We start from the raw sequence: 25,448 nt of genomic DNA, 5'->3' as shown, positions 1-25,448 counted from the left end.
GGCACATGCCTGGGTTGCGGACTTGATCCCCATTGTGGGAGGTGCAGGAGGCAGCCAAACAATGATTCTCTCTCATCATTGATGTTTCTATCTCTTTCTCCCTCTCCCTTCCTCTCTGAAATCAATAGAGATATATTTTTTTAAGTGACAACTTTTAAAAAATATTTCAGGAAGTCCAAAAGGTAAGACAAAGAAAAATGTATAAAATCTATTTAGCTCTTAGGGAAAAAAGAAACCAAATGACTACAAAAATACCAGCTCCAAAAATACCAAAAAGCTTCCACAGGAGAAAATAGAGAGCAAAGGACTGGCATATGGATGCCAGAACTCCAGTGTCAGGGAGGTCCGGAAGCCGGCCGTGCGTCACCAATTATATTTATCCAAGATCACGGTGACAGACCGCACTTGCAACAGCAGGGCACGTTCTTTGATGTCCCCCAAATCTCTGCTCTGTGGCTAACTGGTCGTATAACTGTAGTGTGGGATTTCTTTCATTCCTTTCATCATTGGTGAGCACATTTTAACGTAGGAAAAGAAGGGAGAGAGAGCTGTAACAGACCCATTGTGTTCATGCGTATTCTAGACGTGTTTCCCACGTGGTTGTCTTTTCTTCTCCCCTCCAGGAAAAGCACAAAGAAGCACCTGCAGCAATGGCCAAGCTGACAGAATCCATGAGTGAGTAACTTGGAATTTATTCTTGATTTCTGGTTTTGCATGGGAAACCGCAAACGCTCACACAAACCACATCCCCCTGTGACGCTCTGACTTGGCCTTTCACTGTTGCGATAGCCAAGGTCTGTTTGACACACATCGCCTCGTGTCGATGGTACGCGGTGCATTATTCAGAAACCCATCTTGCGTGGGGTCAAGTTCTGCGCTGAAGTGGTTACTGAATGTACGAATCAAAACGGATTTTATTTGCAGCACTGCATTGGGGCTCAAGACCCAGAGTTATTTAAACCTGACCTTTGGCAGGGTTAGACCAGGTCAGCTGAAGTTTTATGGGCAGATATTGCGTAGGCTGGAGAATAGAAAGAGAAGAAACGATGGTTTGTTTATGATCACTAAACCTCTCAGGTGGTGTTTCAAAACTTCAAACAGAACTATTAAAAATGGAGTGCTTGAAGTGTAAGTAGCTTGGAATGATTTAGCTTTGGTGTGGATTAGTGCTATAATTCTCTACGCTCTTAAGCTAAATAAATACAATACATATTTTTTTAAGAAGAAAGAATTAATTAAAATAAATCCTCCCACAACATGAGAAATGCAATTCTATATGTTGAAGTTTAACTATTAAAGACCATGTGATGCCCTAACCAGTTTAGCTCCGGGGATAGAGTGTCCGCCTATGGACTGAAGGGTCACGGGTTTGATTCCAGTCAAGGGCATGTACCTTGGTTGCAGGCTCGTTCCCTGGCCCCAGTCAGGATGCGTGTGGGAAGCAGCCAATAGATGTGTCTCTCTCACATGGATGTCTGTCTCTCTCTTTCTATCTCTCCCTCTCCCTCCCACTCTCTCTAAAAATCAATGGAAAAATATCCTCGGGTGAGGATTAACAACAAAAAAAAGACCATTTGACTATGAAATAAGCAGACAGTGCAGACTATTTTTGTTTGAAAATAAACACTGTCCCTGGTGCTAGATTTCATCTCTAAAGTTTCAAGGGAAGCTTGCAAACACTCCTCCATTATCATTAGGGCCATGAACACCGTATTCAATTTGGCCCGCAGAAGTCACTGTTAATCTTGCCACATTTAACTGGGCACCTGCTTCCTCTTCTACCACTCCTCAGCTCATGGAACTATTAAAACACAAGTGTCCTTTTGTAGCTAATGAGCCCTTATCCCCAAAGGTCCGCCCCGCACCTAGAAAAGATACTGTTAAAAAGTTCTTCACACTGCATGTCTTTCATTCCTCACCCAAAACCCCTGGCCAGTTTCATGGGTCTTGAACACACACTAATTCCACCATTTACACAGTGACTGGAAGGGTCTGGTGAAGACCAACTGCCCGCAGTGTTTACCACCTCTCTTCCACTCTCTCTTCTGGATCACCACCTGCCCTCCCTACTCCACCCTTCTTTCTACCGGAAACACATGCAAAGGATTTGCCATGAGGTTTAAAGATCCCCAGATTGGTTCTCTGGAGGGGAAAGGACCTTAAAGCTCTTCTCCTGCCTGAATGAAATGCGTAGTGAGGTTACCTGTACCACTGCAAAGCTGACGAGCCTGTGTCGTCAAAATACAGAGTGGGACCGCGGACAGCACCAACTAATTCACAGTGTCAGCACTTTAGCAGACTCAGTTCTAATCTCCAAGTCCAAGGACCAGCACAAAAGACCCGCAGAGCCTCTGAACGCTGGAAAGATGGCTAGCTTGGAGCCTGGCGTCACTGTCAGTGCAGGGAGTTTGAGTGTGTAAGGGGATCCAGCTAGTGTAGCACAGGAGTTGTGATGCTGGGTTCACAATGAGGCTCCTGTTAGAAACTCAGTGAATGTTACCTTTAACCCGCCCAACTGAACTGTGAAACACTGAAGGCACTCTAAGGGATCTACTGGGATCTTCAATAACAGTACATCGATTTTTATATCTCTGTTGGATCCAAATGCATTTAAATGAGAGCCCCTCATTGGACTGCTGGTTGGTTGGTTTTAGGTCTCAGGTTTGCCTCTGCAATGACTGTAATGACTGATCTGTAAATCCATTGGCTTAAGGGAATTCTGTCAAAACTGAATTCCAAACCCTTGGGTAGATGAAAGGGTATAGTCGTTCTTCTAAGTTGCTTTGTCTTTATGAAAAAGATCACACAGCCCTGGCCGGTTTGGCTCAGTGGATAGAGTGTTGGCCTGTATGCGGACTGAAGGGTCCTAGGTTTGATTTAGGTCAAGGGTATGCATCTCGGTTGTAGGCTTGATCACCAACACTGGTCTGAGTGCGTGTGGGAGGCAACCAATTGATGTATCTCTCTTACATCAATGATGTTTCTCTCTCTGTCTCACCCCCTCCCTTCCAGGATCTCTAAAAATCAATGAAAACATATTCTCAGGTGAGGATTAACAAACAAACAAAAAAAGAAAAAGAAAAATCACACAGATGTGTTCAATACACAAGGAAATTCAAAATTTGAGAACAGACCTTGGAATTCTACTCAACATTCCAGTTCACCGATCCTTACAAAGATAGAGAACATTATAAAATCCATAAGACATGCTCTAACTCTTTTAGGCTCTCGCTATAAGAGTTCATCAGGCAGTCAGTACTGATAAATATTTCATCAAAGTTAAACTCATGAATAATGTTATATACAGCTCCACATTTATTCAACATAGGAAATAAATACATAGTTATGTAGGGAAAACCTGCCAGTAGACCAATCAAAGGATTAACATACAATTGCTACACACTAAATTTGATGGGAATGTAAAACCCAAGGCCACCAGAGGAAAGGGACATAAACAGAACCACAAATGCCCAGGACATGGTGCACAGAATGGCCTTCTCGAGCCAGGAAACACTTTGCTTGTTCAACTGCAGAGCAGAAGCCATCTGGTTCCTAGAACATCTCCATGTTTAACTAGAACTGGGGGGATAGCCTGAGTCTTCCATCACCATAGGGATGGACTGCTGTGGATGGCTGGGCAAGGCCGGGAATGGGGTGGGTGACCTATTCGTCTTCTAGAACAGTAACGGGGAACGTTCCTTTCTCTCATGTGGCATTAATCAACTTCAGTCATTTTTTAAAAAGGCAAACAAGCCCAGTTGGTGTGGCTCAGTGGTTGAGCATCAACCTATGAACCAGAAGGTCATGGTTTGATTCCCGGCCAGGGCACATGCCTGGGTTGCAGGCTCGATCCCCAGGATAGGGCATGCAGGAGGCAGCCAATCAATGATTCTCTCTCATCATTGATGTTTCTATATATCTCTCTCCCTCTCCTTCCCTCTCTGAAATCAATAAAAGTATATTTTTAAAAATAAAAGGGCAAACAAGAGACATAAATATTAACAAGCTGTTAAATGTTTCATTGAAATCAAGTTCAATAAATACAGGGTAATACTTCAAAATATTTTTATGTTGCATAGTTGACATGAAGAGGGGGCCTGATTTGGAAGAAAAAACACAGAGAAAAAAAGAAAAACAGATGTGGAGAGAGAAAGAGAGAGACAGCAAAATTACACATGACAAAAACACACAGAAAAAAACATATATGTGAAAAGGACCCAGAGAGGAGCTGTGGAGGAGGAAAGAGGCAACTCATAGGAGCCCAGAGAAGCGGGGTGGCAAGGGAAGGAGGTGGGAGGGGTGTGACTGGGACGCCCAGCGGGTCCTCAGTGAGCCGCTACTCACTTGCATTCCCTGTGGCCTTCCAACCTTCCAAAGGCCACTGCCCTTTGACCTTTTAACCTGTTTGCATCTTGGAAATGGATATTTTCACATGTACACTTGCTCCAAACAGTGCAGCCGAAGCCCCCAGATTGGAGGACATTACTGTGAGTGTGCGGTCCGTCACCAGCACTTCCTTCCCCAGCCGCTGACCACAGTGAAGCCGGCGGCCTGATCTCGTGGAGACCCCAGCCCTGCCTCTACAGGCAGACGGGGACCCTGCCAAGGACACGAGTCCTGCTCCGTGCTGTCACCAGCGGTGACATGGAGCGGGCAGGTCTGTCCCGGGCGCTGAGAGCTAGGTCAGGCGGTGACGATCGGAGGTGTCCAGAGGTGTGCAAACAGCCTGGAATCGTGGTCTGCAGGGAACCTTGGTAGGCGGTTCTTACATAAACTTCAGTAATAATTCGCTGCGTGGTCATGGCCGGCTGATGTATCTCCCCACACCCCGAGCTCCTGGGAACATGTCAGCTCCAGCAAAGGAGGTCTCACCACGTGGGTGCATTAACAATGTGCGTTATAATCACATACCTGGTCTTGTGCATGGCAGCAGGTGAGTGGGACAGGGAGGGAGGCTTGGCCGCCATGCCTTCCCCAGGCTGCAGGGCCCCTTGACCCCGTGTTCTGCTGCCCTCCTGGAGCCCCACTTCCACTCCTGTCTGCGTCAGTCACGTGTCTGCAGTGTGGTGGCTGCCTGAGCCGCATGACTTTCCTGAGGCCTCCGCGGGAGGATGGGGGTTCGTGGAAAGCTTTATTGATGATGAAAAATTCCGAGGGTCCCATCTCTGCCAGGGACAAAGGCCAGCCGTGTCCTCGCGGGGCCAGAATGAAGGCCCTGCCCGCAGTGTCTGCTCCCCATGAGAGCAGAGGCCAGCCCAGCGTCTGGCGGCTCAGCGTGTGCTCCAAGCTGCAGCCCATTGCCTGCGGGGTCCTCATGGCCATGGCCATGCGGCTGCTTAAGGCCACAGGGCTATGGAGAGGGAACAGGTGAGCGCACAGGCGAGTGTGGGTCCTGGAGCAAGAGAGAGCAAGAGCAAGAGCAAGCCAGAGAGCGGGAGCTCTCGGGGATTTTAACTCTCCAAGATCTCACAGCTTCTGATGGGGCCCGCCCCTGGCCAATCCAGTGTTCCCCAGGCTAGCCTGACAGGGGAACAGTGTTCCCTACATCACCCCGACTTCACTGCGCATGTGCCCCCTCCCCCTTCTCCCCGCAGCAGTCCAGTACGGGGTGGGGGAGGGAGGAGCAATCCCCTTGGAGCAGCATTGTGTGTGTGAGCTTCCCAGGGGACCATGCCCGCAGCGTCCGGCTTCCCTTTGCTTCTTCCCTTTATTGATATGAATAACGAGCTAATTGCGCTGGTTACAGCAGTGGCCCTTCCCTTACCCGGAAGTTCCGCCGTGTGCTTCCGGAACGGGTTCTGGAAGCCCAGCCTGGAGGCAGGTTCTCTCGCTCTCCCATGACCCGGTGTCCCATCCCTCCGTCACCCGTCCACTCATACTCACACCACTCACCAGACTGGCTCCGTCCTCTCTACTCTGGCCAATGCAGTCTCCTCTGCGTGTTCCTTCCGGGGACCCTGTGCCCAGGATGAGGGCAGGGAGGCACCAGAGCGGGTGCCGAGAGGGGCCACCTTGCCGGAGCCCCAGGATTCAGATCTATTTGACCTTGGTCCCCACACAATCTATCCTTTCAGTCCCACTGTTAGGCAGACAGGCACCCTTTGATCCGAAGCAGGAGAGGGCAGCAGGGGCTCCCGGCTGAGCGCCTCTGAAAAGCAGTTCCTTTCTCCACCAAGAGGCATGTGCTGTTCTTCCTGGAAGACATCTTTCAGGTTCAAGGACACTTGCTCCTGGTTGAGAGTATGAGTATGTTTGGTTGGAATCGGAGATCCCAGCCCTGAGGTCAGAGGCCTGAAACGGACTGTAATCCTCGTGCAATTGAATGGCCTGAGCCACGTCTCCATGGACGCGAACATCCCCTCTTCTCCCCCTCCATGTCCCCTCCGGGTGCTTCTGTCACCCCCCCTCTGCTGTCCCCTCCCTCACTGCCGAGGTCCCTCACCCTATGGCCAGCTCCGAAGAACTCAATCTCCTCCCCGGCCAACTCGGGAGCCAACATGCAGTTTAAGGGGTTTTACTGGTAGAAACACACAACCATGTTCAGAACGGCAACACAGTGAGTAAATCTCAGCCTCGGGTGCCAGGCATTTGTACAGGTTAGTACTGGTCTTCGAGCAAATGGCAATGAGACAAGGTCTGTTTTCTCAGACTCATTCCCCTTCCTTCTAAGGTCTTGGCCATCACCTGGACCCTCACCGCCTGATGAATGCCCCTGACATGGTTGGTGAGAAGCTCATTTCTAACACCCACACCTTCTCCCTGGCACCAGGAAGGGCTGCGTCGGGGTTTCTGAGCTCGGGCACTATTGACATTGGGAACTGGGCAAGTCTTCCCTGTGGACTTCTGTGGTTGCGTTGCAGGATTTTTTAATGGAGCCTTGACCTCGGCTCACTAGATGCCAGTTGTGACAACCAAAGGTCTTCAGGCATTACTAAGTGTGCTCTGTCGGGAGGAGGGGACCACTGCTCTAGATAACGACAGGCAGGAGAAAGAAGGCTGAGCAGACACCAATTCTCTTCCTCTGCAGCATGGTGGGAGGTGCCAGTGGGTGGCAGCCCCGCCCCAGGCTTCTATCTCCAATATCTGTCCATCTGCCACTCCGCCTCCACTAGCTCAGTGCAGGAACCGTCCACCTGAACCACCCCTGGAGGCCACGCAGCGCGTCCGTCAGCCGCCTGATTTTGTAGACAACCAAGCCATTGGTGTTTCTGTTTTACTGAAGATGCAATGGAAAGATGAAGCCATTTTTCCAATGTGATGATGTTTAAGAGGAAACTCGAACTACCCAGCAGTTCTTGGGACTGGCAGAAATAGGGAGATTGGGAGTGGGTGGAGAGAGGAGGCGGAGACCCCGTTTCTTCCAGAAGCCAGTACGAGGGTCATTCTTTCCACAACAGCAGGTTTTAGGACCTGCCCCTTGGCTCGCTCAATAGTAATGTTTCTCACTCACTTTGCCTTTTCGAGCCACTGGTGCTGTGAAGCCCACGTGTGGGTCAGCCACGTCCTCTCGGACCCAATCTCAAGGGCACAGGTGCCATTGACACTTTACTGAAGTGTCTCCCTCTCTCCTTCAGGGTCATAGGCACTGGGTCCTCCCTCATTTCCCCCCTTTTATAGAAAGTAATCACGCACAATGCAGACATTCAGTGCATGAGTTACATGATCCCAGCCCAGCTTGGCAGGTCAGAGGCAATGCCTTGAATCAGGCTGCCCCACCACCACTGGGGCTATGAGCTCCCCAACATCTGTCTGTCTCCAACCCCACACATCCCCATGCTCCTGGGGCCCTCTGCCCTGCCAATGGGTGCTCAGGTGGCACCCAGGACTATGGAGGAGCCACGGCTCCCTCTCAAGGAGCCGGCTCTCCACGCTGGGGGCCCAGGCCCATAGGGACGGGAAGCACGCCCAGTGCCACTTGCCTTTGCTCTGGCCCAAAGCAAAGAAGTAAACAAACACATTTAAAACTCTCTTGCCTCCCACTTCCTCCATGCGCCTTCCCTGCCTCCCTCCAACTGCCACCCGGCTCACGGTCCTCCCCTCCCTCCTCCCACGGCTGCCGCCTGGCTCCCAGAGCCTGCTCCACCCTCCACCACCTGCCACCCTGTCCGGATGGTCCCCTCCAGGCCTTGGGAACAACAGGTGTCATGGAGGAAGACAGAGGGTGAGAGGACATGTCCCCAGGGCTGGGGAAGGCCCGGTGCTGGCTGGGGGCCGGCACTTAGGGTCTCAAGCTTTATTCTGCGCCCTCAGCTTGCAGCAAGTAGGGTTCCCTGCCCAGAGGGGTGACGGTGAGAAAGGCCAGAGTGTAGGAGACAGATGGCCAATGGGGCAAGCACATGTGGCCAGCCCAGGGCAGGGGAACATGTCCGTGTGCATGTCCCTGTGCGTGTTTGGGAAGCGCTGAGCCTGAGAAAACACACTGGGGATGTGAGGGAGCAGATGGTGGAGGGAGAGCAGGGAACACGGGATTCTGAGGCTCCCGCTCCGGAGCTCAGCCACAGGCGGGAGGGCCGCCCACACCCCGCACAGCGAGCTCTAGGCCTGCACCCCTGTGAACCCCGGGAGGAGTGTGCTCCTTGCCCGGTGCAGTGCCTTCTGCCTCAGTTACATGCTCGGAGAGCAGCTCCCTCCAGGGCGTTAGCATCACCCGGCTTCCCTGGCACAGGGCACTGTGCCTTCCCGCTTCCAGAGGCAGGTGTGTGAGCTGTGGCAGCGGCTCCCGGGCCTCGCAGAGTGCAGGGAGGGGACGCATGCAAGGGGGGCCCTGGGGGAGGTTAAAATCGGGCAGAGGTAGGTGTCATCTGGTGGGAGGAAGGCGCCTCCCAGCCTCCCCTGAGCTGTGGCTTCGCGCACGGAGGGGGGCGTTCAGCAGGGAAAACAGCGCGACCTACATTTCTTGTGTTTTCTGCTTTGATGTAATCTCCCTCACAAGATATTAAATTTCAGGCTCAAAGGCGTTACAAGGGGGAGGCGTCTCGGAGTTTAAATATTGACTCAGAGAACAGTGCTGCAGCCCACAAGTGCATTCACGAAGGTTTCTGCACCGTTAGCACAACAGCCCTGGCGCAGTGAGGGCAGCCTTACCTGCCCCTCGGGGCGATCTGTGAAGGCACAGAGCCCCTCTGATGCCGCCCGGCCGCCCCACAGCTGGAGCCTGAATGCAAATGACTTTACCCTCTTGTCTGAGTCTCTGCATCTGAGCATAGCAGCTCCCTGGCAGGGTTTGAATAATGTACACACAGCTCATGCATAGGTACCTACACGCTAACAGGTATGTTTATGTGCATAAATGTGTGTAAATAATTGCATTTTCATATAGCTATGCAGGTATAAGCTAATAGGTACATTGAAGGCTAACATATTCTGTATTGAAAGCTAATCTATAATCACTAGAGTCCCAGTGCATGAAAGTTCGTGCACTCAGGGGGGTCCCTCAGCCCTGCCTGTGCCCTCTTGCAGTCTGGGACTCCTCGGGGGATGTCCACCTGCCGGCTTAGGCCCGCTCCCTGGGGATCCGGCCTAAGCTGGCAATCAGACATCCCTCTGGCAGCCCGGGAGCCCTCAGGGGATGTCCAACTGACGGCTTAGGCCCACTCGCAGCAGTCAGCCCAGCTTGTGGCTGAGTGGAGCTCCCCCTGTGGGAGTGCACTGACCACCAGGGGGCAGCTCCTGCATTGAGCATCTGCCCCCTGGTGGTCAGTGTGCATCATAGCAACTGGTCGTTCCCTATGTTAGGATCAATTTGCATATTACCCTTTTATTATATAGGATGATAACCTAAGACTTTTTGACATGAGAGGCAGCAAGCAGTTATTTGAGATCAGAGAATAGCTGTGCGGGAGGCACTGATTCAGGCAGAATCCGAAACTGTTCTGATGAGGAGACAGAAGCGATGGGTGCTTATGGGAAAGAGAAGGGACATTGACATCCACAGAAGGAGGGCATTGCTATCGCTGCAGGTGACGTAAGAAAGTGACACTAACTCTCAGTGATGTTTTTAATCTTCAGTCTGGTGGTCCTCATGTCTGCTTTCTTGTTATCCTTGCAAACAGTTCTTTGGGGCACAAGGTTGCGTGGGCCCAGCACAAAGGTGAGTTTGCCCTGTGCTAACACTCCAGAATTTGGGGCATAAGATGTGCCAGGCCATCTTTCTGACATGGCAGCTCCAGCTCCATTGCAAAGGGCTCCACTTCCTTTTTTCTTTTTTTCTTTTTTCTTTTTTTGATATGCATGTAAGGCATTTAGCATAGCCACGTTCCCATATAACATACTCAAAACTCAGATATAAAACCACATTTCCGGTTGCTCCTAACTTAAGCTGCCTAAGGAAAGTGTTCAAGTGATGCAACTGTTTGACCATATACATTCTAACCCTGTGACAGTAAAGCTCATCATTCAGCATTTCCCGTGTATTAGCTGTGTGTCTGCCTTTTGCTGAATGAAGTGGAGGATAGAGACTCTGTGTGGAGTAGACCCTCCTAGTTGACTAACCAGACCCCACTGGGCAGAATCTTCCTATGACCAGATACAATCCATTGACTGGCAAGGAAGAAAGTACTCGGCGTGCATCCCTAACACAGTAGGCCTAATATTTGTTAAAGTGGAGGACTGAAAACAGAGATTTGGCTTAAAAATAATTACCCTCTGAATTGCTTAATGAGTACAGGTTTCCTTTTGGGGTGATAAACATGTTTTAGAACTAGACAGGGGTGGCAGTTAAACAACATATTGGGACGTATTAAATGCCACTGCATTGTTCACTTTTTATGTTATGTGAATTTAACCTCAATTTTTAAAAATTATTACTTTCATTATGATGTCTTGAGGACAGAACAAATTTAGTCACAAAACCATACCTGAAAGGCTGAAAAGTTTATAACCCAATAAATCACTGTATACCAGGAGCCTTTACTCTAACAAACTATTTGAGAAAGCATAAGTACTTCCAGAAAAGTCCATTGGCCCTTTATCAATCTATGACCTTCTACGTTGGCATATTCACTTCGGAGTCTGGGCTGCTCGGAGCCTTTCCCATGAATATGGAGTCCTCAGAACGGAAAGACTGTGACATCCTTGATTTCCTAGGCACCATCGCTCCTTTCCTAAGAGAAAAATCTCACTTTGTTGAGAAGACACTTACGGGAAAGGGAAGGGGCGATGGTTAACCAGGAGTAAACTACTGGTTGGTTAGTTAGTTGGCCCAAGATGGGGGGAAAGAAAGGAAAAGCAAGAAGCCAGCTTGAAGTACAAGCCTCCACATTTCTGTGTTGAGGGAACAATATTTTACATGAAAGTCAGGGTGGAGAGGGGTGGAGAAAGAATAAAAATGATTAGAACTGCAACTTGGAGGGCGGGCAGAGCTCACGTGTCCTATATGCTGATGTCGTTTGGTAGAAGTCAGGACACATAGCCAGGGAAAGGCTGGACACTTAACAACAGAGCTGGGAGGGACGTGAGACATTTGACAATGATACACACTGAGCAACCTGCGCTCGAGACGGGGGCAGTAAGAGCAGACGCTGTGCGTGACTTGTCTTGTCATTATATGGGCTTGTGGTACCATAGAGACTACATCCGTGTATTGGGTGTGTGTGCCTTTTGCAGAGTAGAGTGGAGGCTAGAGACTCTGTATGGAGTAGGACCTCCTGGCTGGCTCCAGTCTTTGTCCTGGGTCCGGACACAGAGCTTCAAGCCCCATGGAGTCTCCTGAGTGACCAGAGTCTGTGTTCTGTTCTGAGGTGACGCACGTGGCCTCCAGGCAGCTTCAGGATGGGAGCTGGTCACCGGAACTACCACGCCTGACCTCTGTGGGGAGGGTGGGGCTGGAGATTGAGTCCAGTCCTGTGGCCAGTGATTTAATGAAGCATCCCAGATACAGAAGCCCCAGTGAAACTGGGCATGAAGCTCAGTGGAGCTTCCGGTGGATGAGCTGCTGACATCCCTGAAGCCACAGGCAGAGGGCACGAGCTCTGTGCCCCCTCCCAGCTCTCCCCTATGTGTATCTTTATAATAAAACGACTCACAAGTATAGCACTTCCTTGAATTCTGTGAGTCATTCTAGCAAATTATTCAACCTGAAAGGGTCATGGGAACCCCAACTTTATATGGTCAGAAATAGAGACCAGCGGTGCAGGTGGCCTGGGGACCCCAAGGGGACCCCTGGTGTCTGCAGTAGGGGCAGGGTTGTGGAGAACTGCGCCCTTCCCCTGTGGGTCTGGAGCATTGCCAGGGGGTGCCGTCAGCATTGACCTGCAGCGCACCTGTGAGGGTGGAAACAGATGCTATGTACACATTTCCATTTCTCCCTCGCCAGGCAATGAGTAACACCCTGAACCAGGTGAGATTCTGACACTTTGGGAACCAAAACAGGGAAACCTCCTTCAGAACTTAACTATGCAATTTGCTTTTATTCGTAATGATGATAGCTGATATATCCCAAAGGCTATCCTTGTTGCTTCTTTTTTTCCAAGCAGGAGAAATAGTACCTCTCTTCACATGAAATCAGAACTGTAGGCGGGTTTTTTCAATCTGTTTTTCCTCTCATCAAGCTTTTCAGGTTTTTCTGGTGGGAAAATTACTTGGAATTTAATTAATGACTCCTTGGTGCCTTAGCTTTCCTGACAGCCAAATATCAAACATAAATGAACCAATTTGGGGCATTTTGAAAGGCGTACCTGTGTCCTTTTAGGAGCCTGTACTTACATCAGAACCAGCAGCATAACAATATAACAAAAGGCCAAATCTTAAGAAGGAGAATGACAGATTTACTAAAAAAGAATAACCACCTAATTTTATAAGTGGTGTGTGGTTTGAGAGGGAGTATGGTTCTTTTTCTTTCAATATATAATTTCCTTTCAGATTTGTCAAATGGAGTTTCAATTTCCAAACACTCTCAAACAGTGATCTCTTGCCATGTTCACTAACTAATAATAATAAGGAATGATGGGGTGTTCAGACATCAGGAGTGAAGGAGTCTAAGAAGCAACAGAAGAGAGCAACCTTAGGTTTTGAGGCAATGACATTCTCATTTCAATTCTGAAATCGCAGCCAGCGTAGCACAATTTGTTCTCAAGTGATCTGATCCTACATCTTATTGTCCTGGCACTTTCCAGGCAAAATGGTCAATCAGATTGAAAGAGATTTGGCATATTTCCCTATTTGCTGCCCCAAAACTCTAAACAACAACAAAAGAAACTATAAACAAAGAGTAAGACGGTAACCACTGAAGGTGAATGTCCAGTTGGTCCAGTGTGGGTGAGACCCAATAAATTGGAAAACTGTCCAAAGATCCAGACAGTGACAATGATAGTGAAGGTGCTGTCATAGAAACGGAGGGGCACATATCACCCTGTGGGAAACACCTGCGACCTCACGGTTTTTAGCTCATGAAATACCTGCTTTGTCCCACTGTCAATATTTGTAAGTTTCTAAAAAAAACACACTTAAGTCTAATATCTAACTGTTTATGCCTTTTGCTATAAGTATTTATAACTATTTGCTCCCTGTCCAAGAAGCAAAAAGATTTAGTGTATATTGTCGAGAGCCTTGGTACCCATCCACTAATGGAGAAAAGGTGCAAGAGAGTGAGTTTTTTTTAAAAAAAATCAGACTATTGCCCTGGTCGGTGTGGCTAAGTTGGTTGAGCGTCATCCTGTGCACTGAAAGGTTGCCAGTTCATTCCTGGTCAGGGCACATGCCCGGGTTTTGGGCTGGATCTCCACTAGGGGGCGTGCAGGAGGCAGTCGATTGCTGTTTCACTCTTACATCAATGTTTCTCTCTCTCTCTCTCCCTTTCTCCCTCTCTCTCTCTCTCTCTCTCTCTCTCTCTCTCTCTCTCTCTGTCTCCCTGCCTCTCTCTCTAAAAATCTTTAAAAATTAAAAAAATAAATTAAAATCTGACTACTCCTCTTAAAATCACCTCCATTTCTCAGTGGATTGAAAGATGCACGGTGACCAAAGAACAAGAGAACCGCATGCTGAGCACGCAAGAGACCTAGAAGCAACTGGGTTGGGAGAGGGGCGTTCTAGTGTGATGTATTGTTTTCAAATGTACTATTCGGGTTACTATAGAGACTTTTAGTGGCAAGAGGGGGAGTGGCAAACCCACTAAACGCTGCTTGGCAAACAAAACCCGCACCCAGTAAACCTTCCACAGGGTGCAAACATGGGATCCGGCACCATGCGGATGCCACTGGTAGTCAGGGGGCCCCAGGAAGGGACATGGCGCTCTAAGCTGGTCGGTGCTGTTTGGTTGGCTTATCAGACCCCACCCACCGTGCAGATGATGCGCTCCACTCTGCAGAAGCCACAGGGACCCAGAGGCTGGTTTCCATGGAGACGGTTAGCAGCGTTGCTGGTATGCCCTACAGAAGGGAGAGAAACTCACACACATGCACACACACGCACACACACACACAGTCATACACACACTCAAACACATACACACTCACACCCATGCACATGTTTCAGTTAGACAAATTGGTGTAACTGCTATATGTGTGTATATATGTGTATTTAATCTTGACAGTTCTATGACGTTGGTGGTCACAGACTTTTAGATAAGGAAACTGAGGCACAGACAGGTAAAATAACTTGCCCAAAGCCGCGCAGCTAGAAGTGAGGGGACTGGGATTTGAACTCACGCCACAGGCTCCCGAGCAGCCAGGATGGAGGACCTGAAAGGATGTCAAAAGCAAACAAAGACCGCTGCTCCCCAGTCTGGGCTCTGAGTGCCCTTCAGAGGAGTGCCCGACATAGCCAGGGGTTCTGTGTGCTCCACCAGACGCCCACCTTCACCCAGGCCCACCTAAGCCCTGTCGTCACTCCCTCCCCATCCACCAGGCTCAACCTGATGGGGAGCAGAATGGATGCTCAGCGGTTGTGTTGGCCAACCTGGGGCTGCTCTGCCCCTGTGCTGGGCAAAGCCGATTGGACCAGACCTTTCCCTGGAGCGCCTGCTTCCCACGACCTCCCCTGGAGGACCGACTCGCCAGAGCCCTGCTCTGGCCTCTCAGCCCGGCCCGCTGCTCCCTACGGCTTGTGGGGCTGGCGAAGGCAAGTTCCGTGGTTCCATCGCTTAGAGCCAGCCAGCCTCGAGGGACTGTCACCTCCGTTTCTTTAGTGGCCGAGTCAGAGGCCCCTCCGCTGAACTCTCAGCTCTGGTGCCAGGTTGAATGGCTTAGCCGGACCCACGGAGATCAGTGGGGCCTGCTTGCTCACCACCCCCAGCTCCCAGGGGCGCCCAGGGCAGGGACTCCCCAGGTCAGCCAAAGGGGGTGCCAGGCCACGGGGATCCCTCTGCTGCCAGTCACCAGCCCTGCTCGGATTTCATCAGCAAGTTCTGTACGGCCAAAGCATTTTTATTCATAATTCAGAAGCGGATTCCACATTCTTTCCAATTCCACGGGCCGTGTCCCCTCAGTGGCTCAGCTGTCCCCGTGTGTGAGCGGCCCCCGCCTCTCCCCCTGGGCCACGTCAATGGCCCGGCCACTTCATCGCCTCGCGGAGTTGGCAGTGCTGCAGCGTATCCTTCGGGGACCTCTTTCTATTTGCAAAGCGTTTCAGCAGTGTTGTCTCTTGGCCAGTTTCCCGTCTCCCCTGGGTTTCGTTGCGTAATTGCCTCTCAGCCCTCCCCAGAGGCTGCTGCGCGTTAACCACGAAGCCGCTCCCTGAGAGCCTGAGGTTGGGAGGATGCTCTCGCGGCATCTGCAAGCTGGGGCCCCCCCGAAGATCACTTCAGTTCAATGCTTTGTTGTTATGCCAGTTTCAAAGCACATTTCACTGGTTAGAAAACAAAGCAAACACAAATGTGTAAAACACAGGACAAGCTCCTGCAAATGAGTAGAAACAAGGCAACCCCCCCACCACCAACAACAACAGAAAAATTGTCCAAAGATACAAAGAGATCATTCACAAAAGAGGAACCACAAATGAGCGAGGGTCAATAGACCTGTGAGAAGAAGATCAGTATGAAAAGTAATAAAACAGAGGCAAGTGAAATCACCACTATGACCTCCTCTGTTACCATAGGGGCCAAGATTCTGAAGTGAGGCGCTGCCAGGTGGGTGGAAATGGGGAGAACAGGTGCTTGTCACTGCCTGCTCCTTGACAGGTGGATGATCTCGACTCGGAGGCAGCATGGCAACGTGGCTCACACCTGTCTCGCTGTCTCCTGCCGACACTTTATCCTGAAGCTACAATTGGACAAGTGCACAGAGAAGTAGACATGGGGTTGCTCATCTCAAAGTTGCTTGTGATAATGAAAAATGGAAACAGACCAAATCTGTATCATTGAAAGATGATTTGTGCCCGGCTGGCATGGCTCAATGGTTGAGCGTTGACCTATGAACCAGGAGGTCATGGTTTGATTCCCAGGAGGGGCATATGCCCAAGTTGGGGGCTCAGTCCCTAATGTGGGGCATGCAGGAGGCGGTCAATCAATGATTCTCTCTCAACATGGATTTTTTTTCTCTCCCTCTCCCTTCCACTCTGAAATCAATAAAAATATACTTTAAAAAAAAAGATGATTTGTGATATAGTTATTCGATGGCATTGCATGACACCTTTCTAAGGGTGAGATATATTAATGAACACAGTGTGTGGAAATATCTGCACCTGAAACAGTTGAGTGAAATGTATGGTGTGTAGTCTGATCCTAAGAGGGAAAAATTGTTTGCATTTGCGTGGGTGCATATGCGCCCAACCTCACCTGCATAGGCATCACGCACAAAGAGAGTAGGAATTATACGAAAGTAGGTTTACAGTGGTGAATACACAAAATAGTGTTCTTGTATTATTATATACTAGAGGCCCAGTGCATGAAATTTGTGCACTCGGGGGGCGGGGGGCGGGGGAGTCCTTCAGCCCAGCCTGTGCCCTCTCGCAGTCCAGGAGCCCTCAGGGGATGTCTGACTGATGGCTTAGGCCCACTCCCCATGGGCTCTAAGTCACACAGAGCCTGGTACCTGTGTACCTGGCTTTCCTATCGCAGGGGTCATGTGCCCTCTCCATCTGCATGCTCTCACCTTCAACATCAGTCAACAAGTGCGTGCAGAGATCTTATCCCTTGAAAGCTCATCTTCCTGTTCTGACATCTTGGATCTCTAGGGCATGGAGTAGGGTGACCTTATTCAATCTGATTTTTAACACAAGGATAAGTCACTGCGTTGTTTAGGGATTAGCTGCTGTCTATTTAAAAGTGCACCCAAGGCCAGGCATAATCTCCTAAAATGAGTGATTTGTGTATTTCTGGGACAGAGCACTGGGAAAGCTTACTAAGATTGCGTTCAAGTATCAACAGTCCATCTTGGAGTTGTTATTCTTGCTCATGATCTCCGCTTAAGGCAGACTGTGACCCTTTCGCTCCATGTTCAGAATAACCTGGCTAAGCTAACCTGATAACCTGACCGAAATCATCAGCCCAGCTGAGGTCACACCCAGAGTTATAGCAACGCTCTCCACATAAGGCTCCCATGCCCTGCAGTAGCTGAGCTCCGAGGATTCCAGGAGACGCTCCATTAAAATGTATTCTGAGGACATCTCACTACCTCGTTGCCGTTTATTATTTAATTCATAAGAGAATCCATGCATTTCACACTAATCTTATTACATAGCAAATGTGTGACCACTTAGAACTCTACAGAGAAAGATTTTGGCAGAAGGGAGAGTCACCAATCTCCCTAACAGGCCGCCAGCCTCCCAGGACACGGCCTCTGCTGTGGCCCTTCGCGCCTGGCTAGTTCCCACTCACCACTGCCCGGGGATGCAGGCTGCTGCACAGGCAGGTGTGGTTCCTCTAGCCTGAGGCCTCGAGGCTCTGGAGAGACATCAAGCCAGCGAACCAGGGCTGCCCCATCTGCTTCTCAGCCAGAAAAAGGGGGCCAAGGCATCCAGTTCCCCACAGGGGCTCTGGACCTGCAGAACCAAAGCATGCTGGGTAAACCACTGAATCCCCCACAATTCTTGACCTTCAGGGTCACATATTTGTGACTTGGGGGCTTGAGCGCCTCCTTCCAGGGCGAGATGGCTGCATGCCTTTTAGTGGTTTAATTTAATTATGGCATGTAGGTTTCTGTTCATTTTTCTCTAAGCCCCAACAACACTAGCAGTTCCTCTAATGAAAGTAATTTTTCCAAAGATTGTAAAACATTAATTTAACTGCACTCAAGGCTCCTGGCATCCGGGGAAGTGTAGGTCATTAGAAGTTAAAGGCTGTCCCCAAATGCACGGATAGATTAGCAAGTGCAAAAGAAGCCCATTCTCACAAAGATTTCCTGGGAAAATGGAGACAGAAATGGGAAAACAATCTTTCTAAGTTGTTACCAAATGTTGTTAAAGAAAGTGTGCTGCAAAAGAAAACATCTTTTATATCCTACTAGAGGCCACTGGTGCATGAATTCGTGCACCAGTGGGGTTCCTCAACCTGGCCTGCAGGATCGGGCTGAAACCGGCTCTCTCACATTCCCCAAGGGGTCCTGGATTGCGAGAGGGCTCAGACTAGGCCAAGGGACCTCACTGGTGCACAATGGGGGCCAGGAGTTTGACCAGCAGGGAGAGACCGAAGGAGGGCTCCAGGGCATGTCTGGCCCATCTCACTTAGTCAGAGCATCTGCCCCCTACTGGTCAGTGCACATCATAGTGAGCGGTTGAGTTGTCTTAGCATATCATTAGCATATTACACTTTGATTGGTTGAATGGCCGACCGGACAACTGGACACTTAGCATATTAGACTTTTATTATATAGGATTAAAATTATTTCTATTTACTACCCCCAAATCATAAAACAGTGTAACCTACAAATATTTTATATGCCTTTAAGAAATGTTGGCCAGCTACCTCACTTGCAAAAATTGAATGCAAAAACTCCCTAGTTACATTTAAAGCTTAGTTATCCATGTTTTATTAATTGGACATCACATTCATCTTGGCAATTTATTACCCTAAAAAAGGGCAAGAATATGTTGCATACATTAAAATAGTACTTTTGTTCTACTGATCAGAGAAGCTTTTTACATTTGTGAATTTAGATCAAAATTGTTATAGTCAGTGATTAGAAAATGAGGATATTGAATTTTTCATTGAAAACTTGAGTTTATAAGGTGAGTAGATCCTGATCATTTGTCAAAGCAACTTGAAAGGCCCCTGGAGTTGGAAAACTGTCTGATTAATAAACAGACCTCCTTGATAAGAGGGGAGTAAGACCTTGAAATCAGAAGACCCAGGGCAGAACCCTGCCTTCTACTAAGTGACCTGGGACATGTGTTCTACCCTCTGTGTCCACGTCCGTTGCCTAATTTTCAGAAGTGTGGGTGCGAACACTGGTCACCCCGGGCTGTGGCGAGAACAATGCATGCCTGACTCAGGCTCTTGATTAGGCTCAGTTCTCTTCCCATCTTCTTTCTCTCACTAGAGGTTGAAAGACCCTAATGGAACCCCAGGTCCCCGCTGTGCTCCCTCCTTGGGGTGAACCCCTTCTCCTCTCTCTGGACCCCTTACCTGTGAAACCGGGGCCCGGCCTTTCAGCTGCCCACCAGCCTTTCGCTGGAAGCAGAGGATTGATTCGCTCAGCAAACGTGCTTGGGTCTCGCGTGCCGGGTGCCGCGCTGAGGGGAATCGTGTGACTTAGCACAGACTGGGTGGCTTACCGCGTGGAACGTTAGTCCTCACGGTTCTGGAGGCCAGAGGTTCAATGCCAGGTGTCCCCTGCTGGGCGGGCTCCTCCTGGCCTGTCCAGCGGTGGTGGCTGTGACTCCCTGGCGCTTTGTCGTGTAGCCAAGTGCCCCGTGCCTGCCTGCAGGGCGGTGATCCTCTCCGGGAGTCTCACGTCGTCTTCCCTCTGTGCGTGTCTTCCAAGTGAACCCCTCCTCGGGGCACCGTGACTGCATTACCCCCACCCGCACCCTCTGCGAAGACCCTGTTTTCTAGTAGGGTCACAGATACTGGGGAGTAGGGCTTGAATATGTCTTTTGGGGGACGCAATGTAAGCTACTACAGAGGGGGACGCAGCATAACAGAGGCCCCGGGGGGTGGGGGTCTCCTGGTCAGAGGCTCCGACAGCAGGGGTCGGATTCGGCGGAGGGCAGAGCACCTGGCTCCTGCTCTCTGGGTGACACTTGGGCGCTGAAGCCAGCAGGGGAGGGAGGTGGCCCCTGAAGTTGGCAAAGCATGCCTTTCCTTTTGCCATCATCATCACCTTTCTCAAAATAACACAATTCTCAAAACTCAAGCAGGAGGATAGGACCCCCTTGAACCCTCCTCAGGGGTGGCTGTCTGCTCATACAATTTTTTATTGAAATACAATTCAGATGCCCTAAAATTCACACTTCTAATGCATACTATTGAGTGGGTTTTAATATATTCACAAAGCAGTGGGACCATCACCCTTGCTGATCTGGGACATCCCCTCACCCCACAGAGAAACGGTGTGTCAATCAGTCCACATGGCCCTCCCCCCACAGTCACAGGCCACCTTCTGTCTCTGTAGAGCTCCTGTGACAGGTGATGCCTATAAACTAATTGCAGGAGCCCAGCCGGTGTGGCTCAGTGGCTGAGGGTCAACCTATGAACCAGGAGGTCACGGTTCCATTCCCGGTCAGGGCACATGCCTGGGTTGTGGGCTCAATTCCCAGTGTGGGGCATTCAGGAGGCAGCCGATCAGTGATTCTCTCTCATCATTGATATTTCTATCTCTTTCCCCCTCTCCCTTCCTCTTTAAAATCAATAAAAATACATTTAAATTTTTTTAAAAAATAAACTGAATGGCATGATGCATGGCCTTTTATGTCCAGCTCCTTTTACTTGGCATAATGTTTTCAAGGTTCGTCCATGTTCATTCCTCTTTATCGCTGGGTAATAGTCCATCGTGTGCATATACCACTGCACTTATATTCTCACCAACTGATGGGCATTTGATTCTCTGGGGCTATTATGAACAATGCTTCTGTCACATATGGTACTTTTTGTGAGAACCCATGTTTTCAATTCTCTTGGATAAGTACTTGGTGAGGCCTCAGGGAGTGGACTTGCTGGGTCACATGGTAACTCGACGTTTAACTTTTTGAGGAGCTGCTCAAATGTTTTCCAAAGCAGCTGCCCATTTTACAAACGATGAAGATGTCCCCGCATCCTCAGCGACACCGCCATCGTCCGTCTAGTGGACGGCAGGCACCCGGCGGGTGTGCAGCGGTACTCACTGCGGCTCTGCTGTGCGTTTCCCCAGCGCCTGGCGACGTGGCGCAGCTTTCCATGTGCTTCTGGGCAAATCCGGCACCTTCTGTGGAGAAACGACTGTCCCGATTCCCGCCCCCTTGTCCGCCGGCTGCAGAGCATTCTTGTTCACCCAGATCGGGAGCCCAGAACTAAAACCGAAGAGGGAGGTGTGGAAAGAAGTGGGGAGCAGGAGCCGTGAGGCGCATTCGCCAGCGTTGTCCCCAGAAGGGTGCCCACTCCCTCCCTGAGGCCTCACCCGCCTGCTGCGTGCCCCTGGCCGCCAGGGGGTCAGGCGTCAGATGGAGGTGACAGCTCACCGACAGGCCAGCCCGCACAGGTGCGGCGAGAGAAGCAGACGCGGGTAGAATGTTGTCATTTCTTTGGGTGGGAAGTAGGGGGTCATCTGTTCTTTGTCATCTGAAGCCAACGGGGACCAGTTTCTTGTCTCTCTGCCTCTGGTCTGTCGTCTGGCAGGAGGAAGCTCAGAAGTCACAGGGGTGGGGTGCGCTCCTCCGCCACCTGAGGGAGCAGTCAGCGCCCAGTGGTGCCCCCGCTGCAAACTCACCTCGAAAAGCCAAGTCCCACGATGCGCTCCCGGGCAGCGCTGTCCTAGGAAGGGACGCGAGCCCACCGAGGCAGGAGTTACGGCACAAGCTGTCCGTCTGACCCAGGCAGACAGACTACAACCCGTGAAACGATTGCTCACATGGGCCCCGGCGCCCACAGACTTACTGCTGTGGTGGAGTCCGTCTTGTTCCAGGAAGCACATTCGAGATCATTCCGGTGCTGTGTCATGGGAGGTGTGGACCTGAGGTCACAGAGGGTCAGCCGGAGCTGCCCCGGAGGAGAGCCCTAAAGCGGGAGGGAAGCTTCGCGGCCCGCTCGGCGCTCGTGGCCACTGCGGCCGAAGGACGGGCTGGTTTCCCTTTTGCTCCCCATCACCTGCCTGCTCTTCCGACTGGTCCCGGGGAGAAAACGATAAGTTTCAGTGTAACTGGCAAAGGCTGGAAGCTTTCCTGGGTCCCTATGCTGTGGACCGAGAAAATCGCCTACGTCTTCCAACTCGCCACCTTCAAAGATTTGCAACGTTTTTGCCGAGTCTGATGGAATGGGAAGCCTGCGGAGACCCCTGGGTCACACGAGTCTGGGGTGATGGAGTGAGGGTGCTTGGGACACAGGCTCCCGCTGGCCTCCGGGTGGAAGGTTCTGGTGTCCGCGTGCAGATTATGCCAGCAGTGTCAAGTTGGTTCTGAAACTGTCGCAAACCCCCCTCCCCTCCCTGAGCACTTGCTCCTGAGTCTCTCCTGCGCTGTGCTCACAGGAGCCTCCACGTGATTGCCTAGAACGGCGGTCGCCAACCGCTGGTCCGTGGACCACTGGTGGTCCGTGAGGTCCGAAAGGTTGGCGACTGCTGACCTAGAACATCCTTTTCCAGAGGGAGGGCTACAGAACACCTGCCTGTGTGCGGTTTTAGGCCACTAGGTTTGTGGTAACGTGTGACAGCAGCAACGCAAAGCTGGTAAAGATTTACTCTCTTACAGCTCCTGTGGTTAGAACTCTAAGATGGGTTGGCCTGGCTGAGTTCCTTGTGGGGGCTCAGGGAAGAACCCACTTTCTTGCCTTTTCTACCTTCCAGAGCAGGCGTCCTCAAACTATGGCCCGCGGGCCACATGCGGGTGTTTTTGCCGTTTGTTTTTTTTACTTCAAAATAAGATATGTGCAGTGTGCATAGGAATTTGTTCATAGTTTTTTTAAAAACTATAGTCCGGCCCTCCAACGGTCTGAGGGACAGTGAACTGGCCCCCTGTTTAAAAAGTTTGAGGACCCCTGCTCCAGAGCCTCCCACACTCCTTGGCTCATGGCCCCACTCTTCATCTTTAAAACCATCAGGGGACATCTTCCAATATCTCTCTCCCTCTCTCTCTCTGAGCTTCTATCATCACATCACCTTTTCCTTTCCTGACCCTCTTGCCTCCCTGTTGTAAGGACCCTTGTGGTTACCTTGGGCCCATCCTGATTCCAGGACAGTCTCCCACCTTCAGATTCCTCACTGAATCCCATCTGGAAGGTCCCTTTTGCCCATAGGGTAGCACAGCCACATGTTCTAGGGATCAGGAAGTGGACGTGTACTGGAGGGGCCATTATTCGGCCTGCCACAGGCACAGTGATGTCAGAGCCCCAAAGGCTCTGTGTCTGTGAAAGGAACCGAGATAACGGTGTGGACTCCAGCCTCCCCACTCACAGGCGAGATACTCAGCAAAATGGGGTGGACTTTGCTTTGCGGCAAATCACACCTTCTCTGAGCATAGTCCCTGTAGCTACTGTTTCATTAACTCATTTAGGGGACAATAGCTTTCATACCTACCACAAAAGGTGACAGGAAGAGTAATTTCCAAATAACTTACGTTGAAGGAGCTTTTAGCAATAAAATGCCAAATACGTGGAGGCTGTCAGACGTTTTCTCCTTTGTCCTGATCACAGCCCTATGATTTAGGGTGAGGGTAGAGGCCCCACGTCAGGGGTGGAGAGAATCACAAGAGTTAGAGAACCAGGGTGGAGATGAGCCTTCCACGAGCTGGAGGGGCGTTTGGACATGAAAACGCTGCAGTCACAGAAGCCAGTGAGCCTGTGAAAAGGGCCCCATTCACAGAGAAGGCCAAGTGACCAACAGCCAGGCGACCCCATGTGCTGCTTTGAATATCAGCGGATAGATTTCTCCAGAAGGTGTCCAGGAGGAAGCACGTGGGCGGGGCCTTTGTAGAATCCTAATTGTCTTAGATTTTTTACGCCATGGATGCTCAAAAAAATGTTCATTGGGCATCAAACTTCAGACACTACATGAAGCACAAAATTAGAACTGTTTGCAAGATTGCTCAAGCAAAAGGGGGTGTGCTTTCATCCAATATATCCAGGAGATTGGGGCCGAATGAGTGAGGTTCAAATATTCCGATTATGCAAGCGGATCCGGGTTATCTGAGTCTGAGGAGTTGGAAGGTGGAGTAGGAAGTAGGGGTTGTCATAAACCAGAGTCCTCCCCAAAAGAACTGGCTGCTTGTAACACTTGGTCCTGCCGTAAGCATAGCCCTCCCTCCCTTTAACACCAGCCTTTCTCCCCCCACCCCCTCTGCCCCCCCCACTCCCGCCAAGGCATTCCCTCCTCTGGGGGTCAGTCTCTCTCTGAGTCACAGATGCTGCCTCGTCATCGATCGCAGGTGGATTGCAGAGTGAAACCTAGAACCTGCAGTAGGCCAGGTTTCATGAAGTCACTGACAGTGATCGGGTTGGGGTCCCGCCATCTCGGGGGAAGTTGTTGACCTATGATGACCTAGCAGAGATGGCCCATGCCAACCAAAGAGGAGGAAGTGATGGGGAAGGTGGCACGCAGGACGTGCCTTCAAAGAGCGTGACGTGAGCATGGGAGGCTGTCAGAGGCCTTGGGAAAACAAAGCCCTGCGTGTTTTTGGAGAGCTGGCCCTCTTGTGACCTTCCTGATAAGCTCAGTGGGTAACCTAAAAGCTATCCGCTTGTACTGATGCTCAGTGTTGCCAGAAAATTCTCCCGGATGAAAAGAAGCACTGAGTTCCTGCGTTTTCTCTCAGAACTCCTGCCTACCTGTAATTATAACCAAAAGCACGTTCGATGGATGATAAATTTATTTCATAGTTATTGTTCCAGTTTTCAAGGTAAAGTTCCAACAGTGATACCTTTTCCCCTGTTCAGCATGAAGCTTTAGTTCCCATTTTACTGAAGTGGATTCCTTCATGGCCTCTCCCCTGCCTCCTGAGGGCTTCCCACACCTGCCCGCCCTGCCCACCATGCAGCGGGGGATGAGTGGGCGCCCTGGCTGCTGCCAGCTCACTCTCTGCCCAGGGAGCCCTGCCCGGGGAGCCCTGCCCAGGGAGCCCTGAGGAAGTCTCTACTCCAACAAAACTGGGCACACTGTGTTCCAGCCGTGTCTTCCTTCTGCGCTTGGTAAAGGCTCCATTCTGATTTCTTCTAAGACTTTAGCTGAGAATTAAACCAGGAGAGATCTCAGAGACCATCTCATTCAAGCACGCCTCTTTGTATAGGAAAGAACTAAATCTGGAAAGTGAAATAGACCCAATTCTTCCCAATGAAATGAAGCTCGTCTGTCCATGGCTGCTCGAGTCAGGCTTTGGGCCTTGAGCCTGCCATCTTGAACTTCCAAAGTAGCCAGCACTTTGCCCCTTGACACTGACACCAATCATTCCTGGAGTTC

The 25,448-nt window shown here is 50.5% G+C and overlaps 1 protein-coding gene across 1 annotated transcript in view; it reads left to right on the top strand.

Annotated features, from left to right (window-relative positions):
* Nucleotides 1–650: 650 nt before the first annotated feature.
* Nucleotides 651–25,448, top strand: part of KCNJ6 (potassium inwardly rectifying channel subfamily J member 6) — a gene marked incomplete at both ends in the record, with an annotated part of 103,108 nt that continues 78,310 nt past the window's right edge. The window contains one exon of the mRNA XM_079763064.1: nucleotides 651–675. Coding sequence (XP_079619190.1) covers nucleotides 651–675 — 25 coding nt within the window. The remainder of the gene's footprint in view (nucleotides 676–25,448) is intronic.

Source organism: Cnephaeus nilssonii, assembly GCF_951640355.1.
Source record: "Cnephaeus nilssonii genome assembly, chromosome: 3".
Classification (NCBI taxonomy): Eukaryota; Metazoa; Chordata; class Mammalia; order Chiroptera; family Vespertilionidae; genus Cnephaeus; species Cnephaeus nilssonii.
The sequence above is the reverse complement of the archived record's forward strand: the minus strand, read 5'-3'. Positions and strand labels throughout refer to the sequence as shown.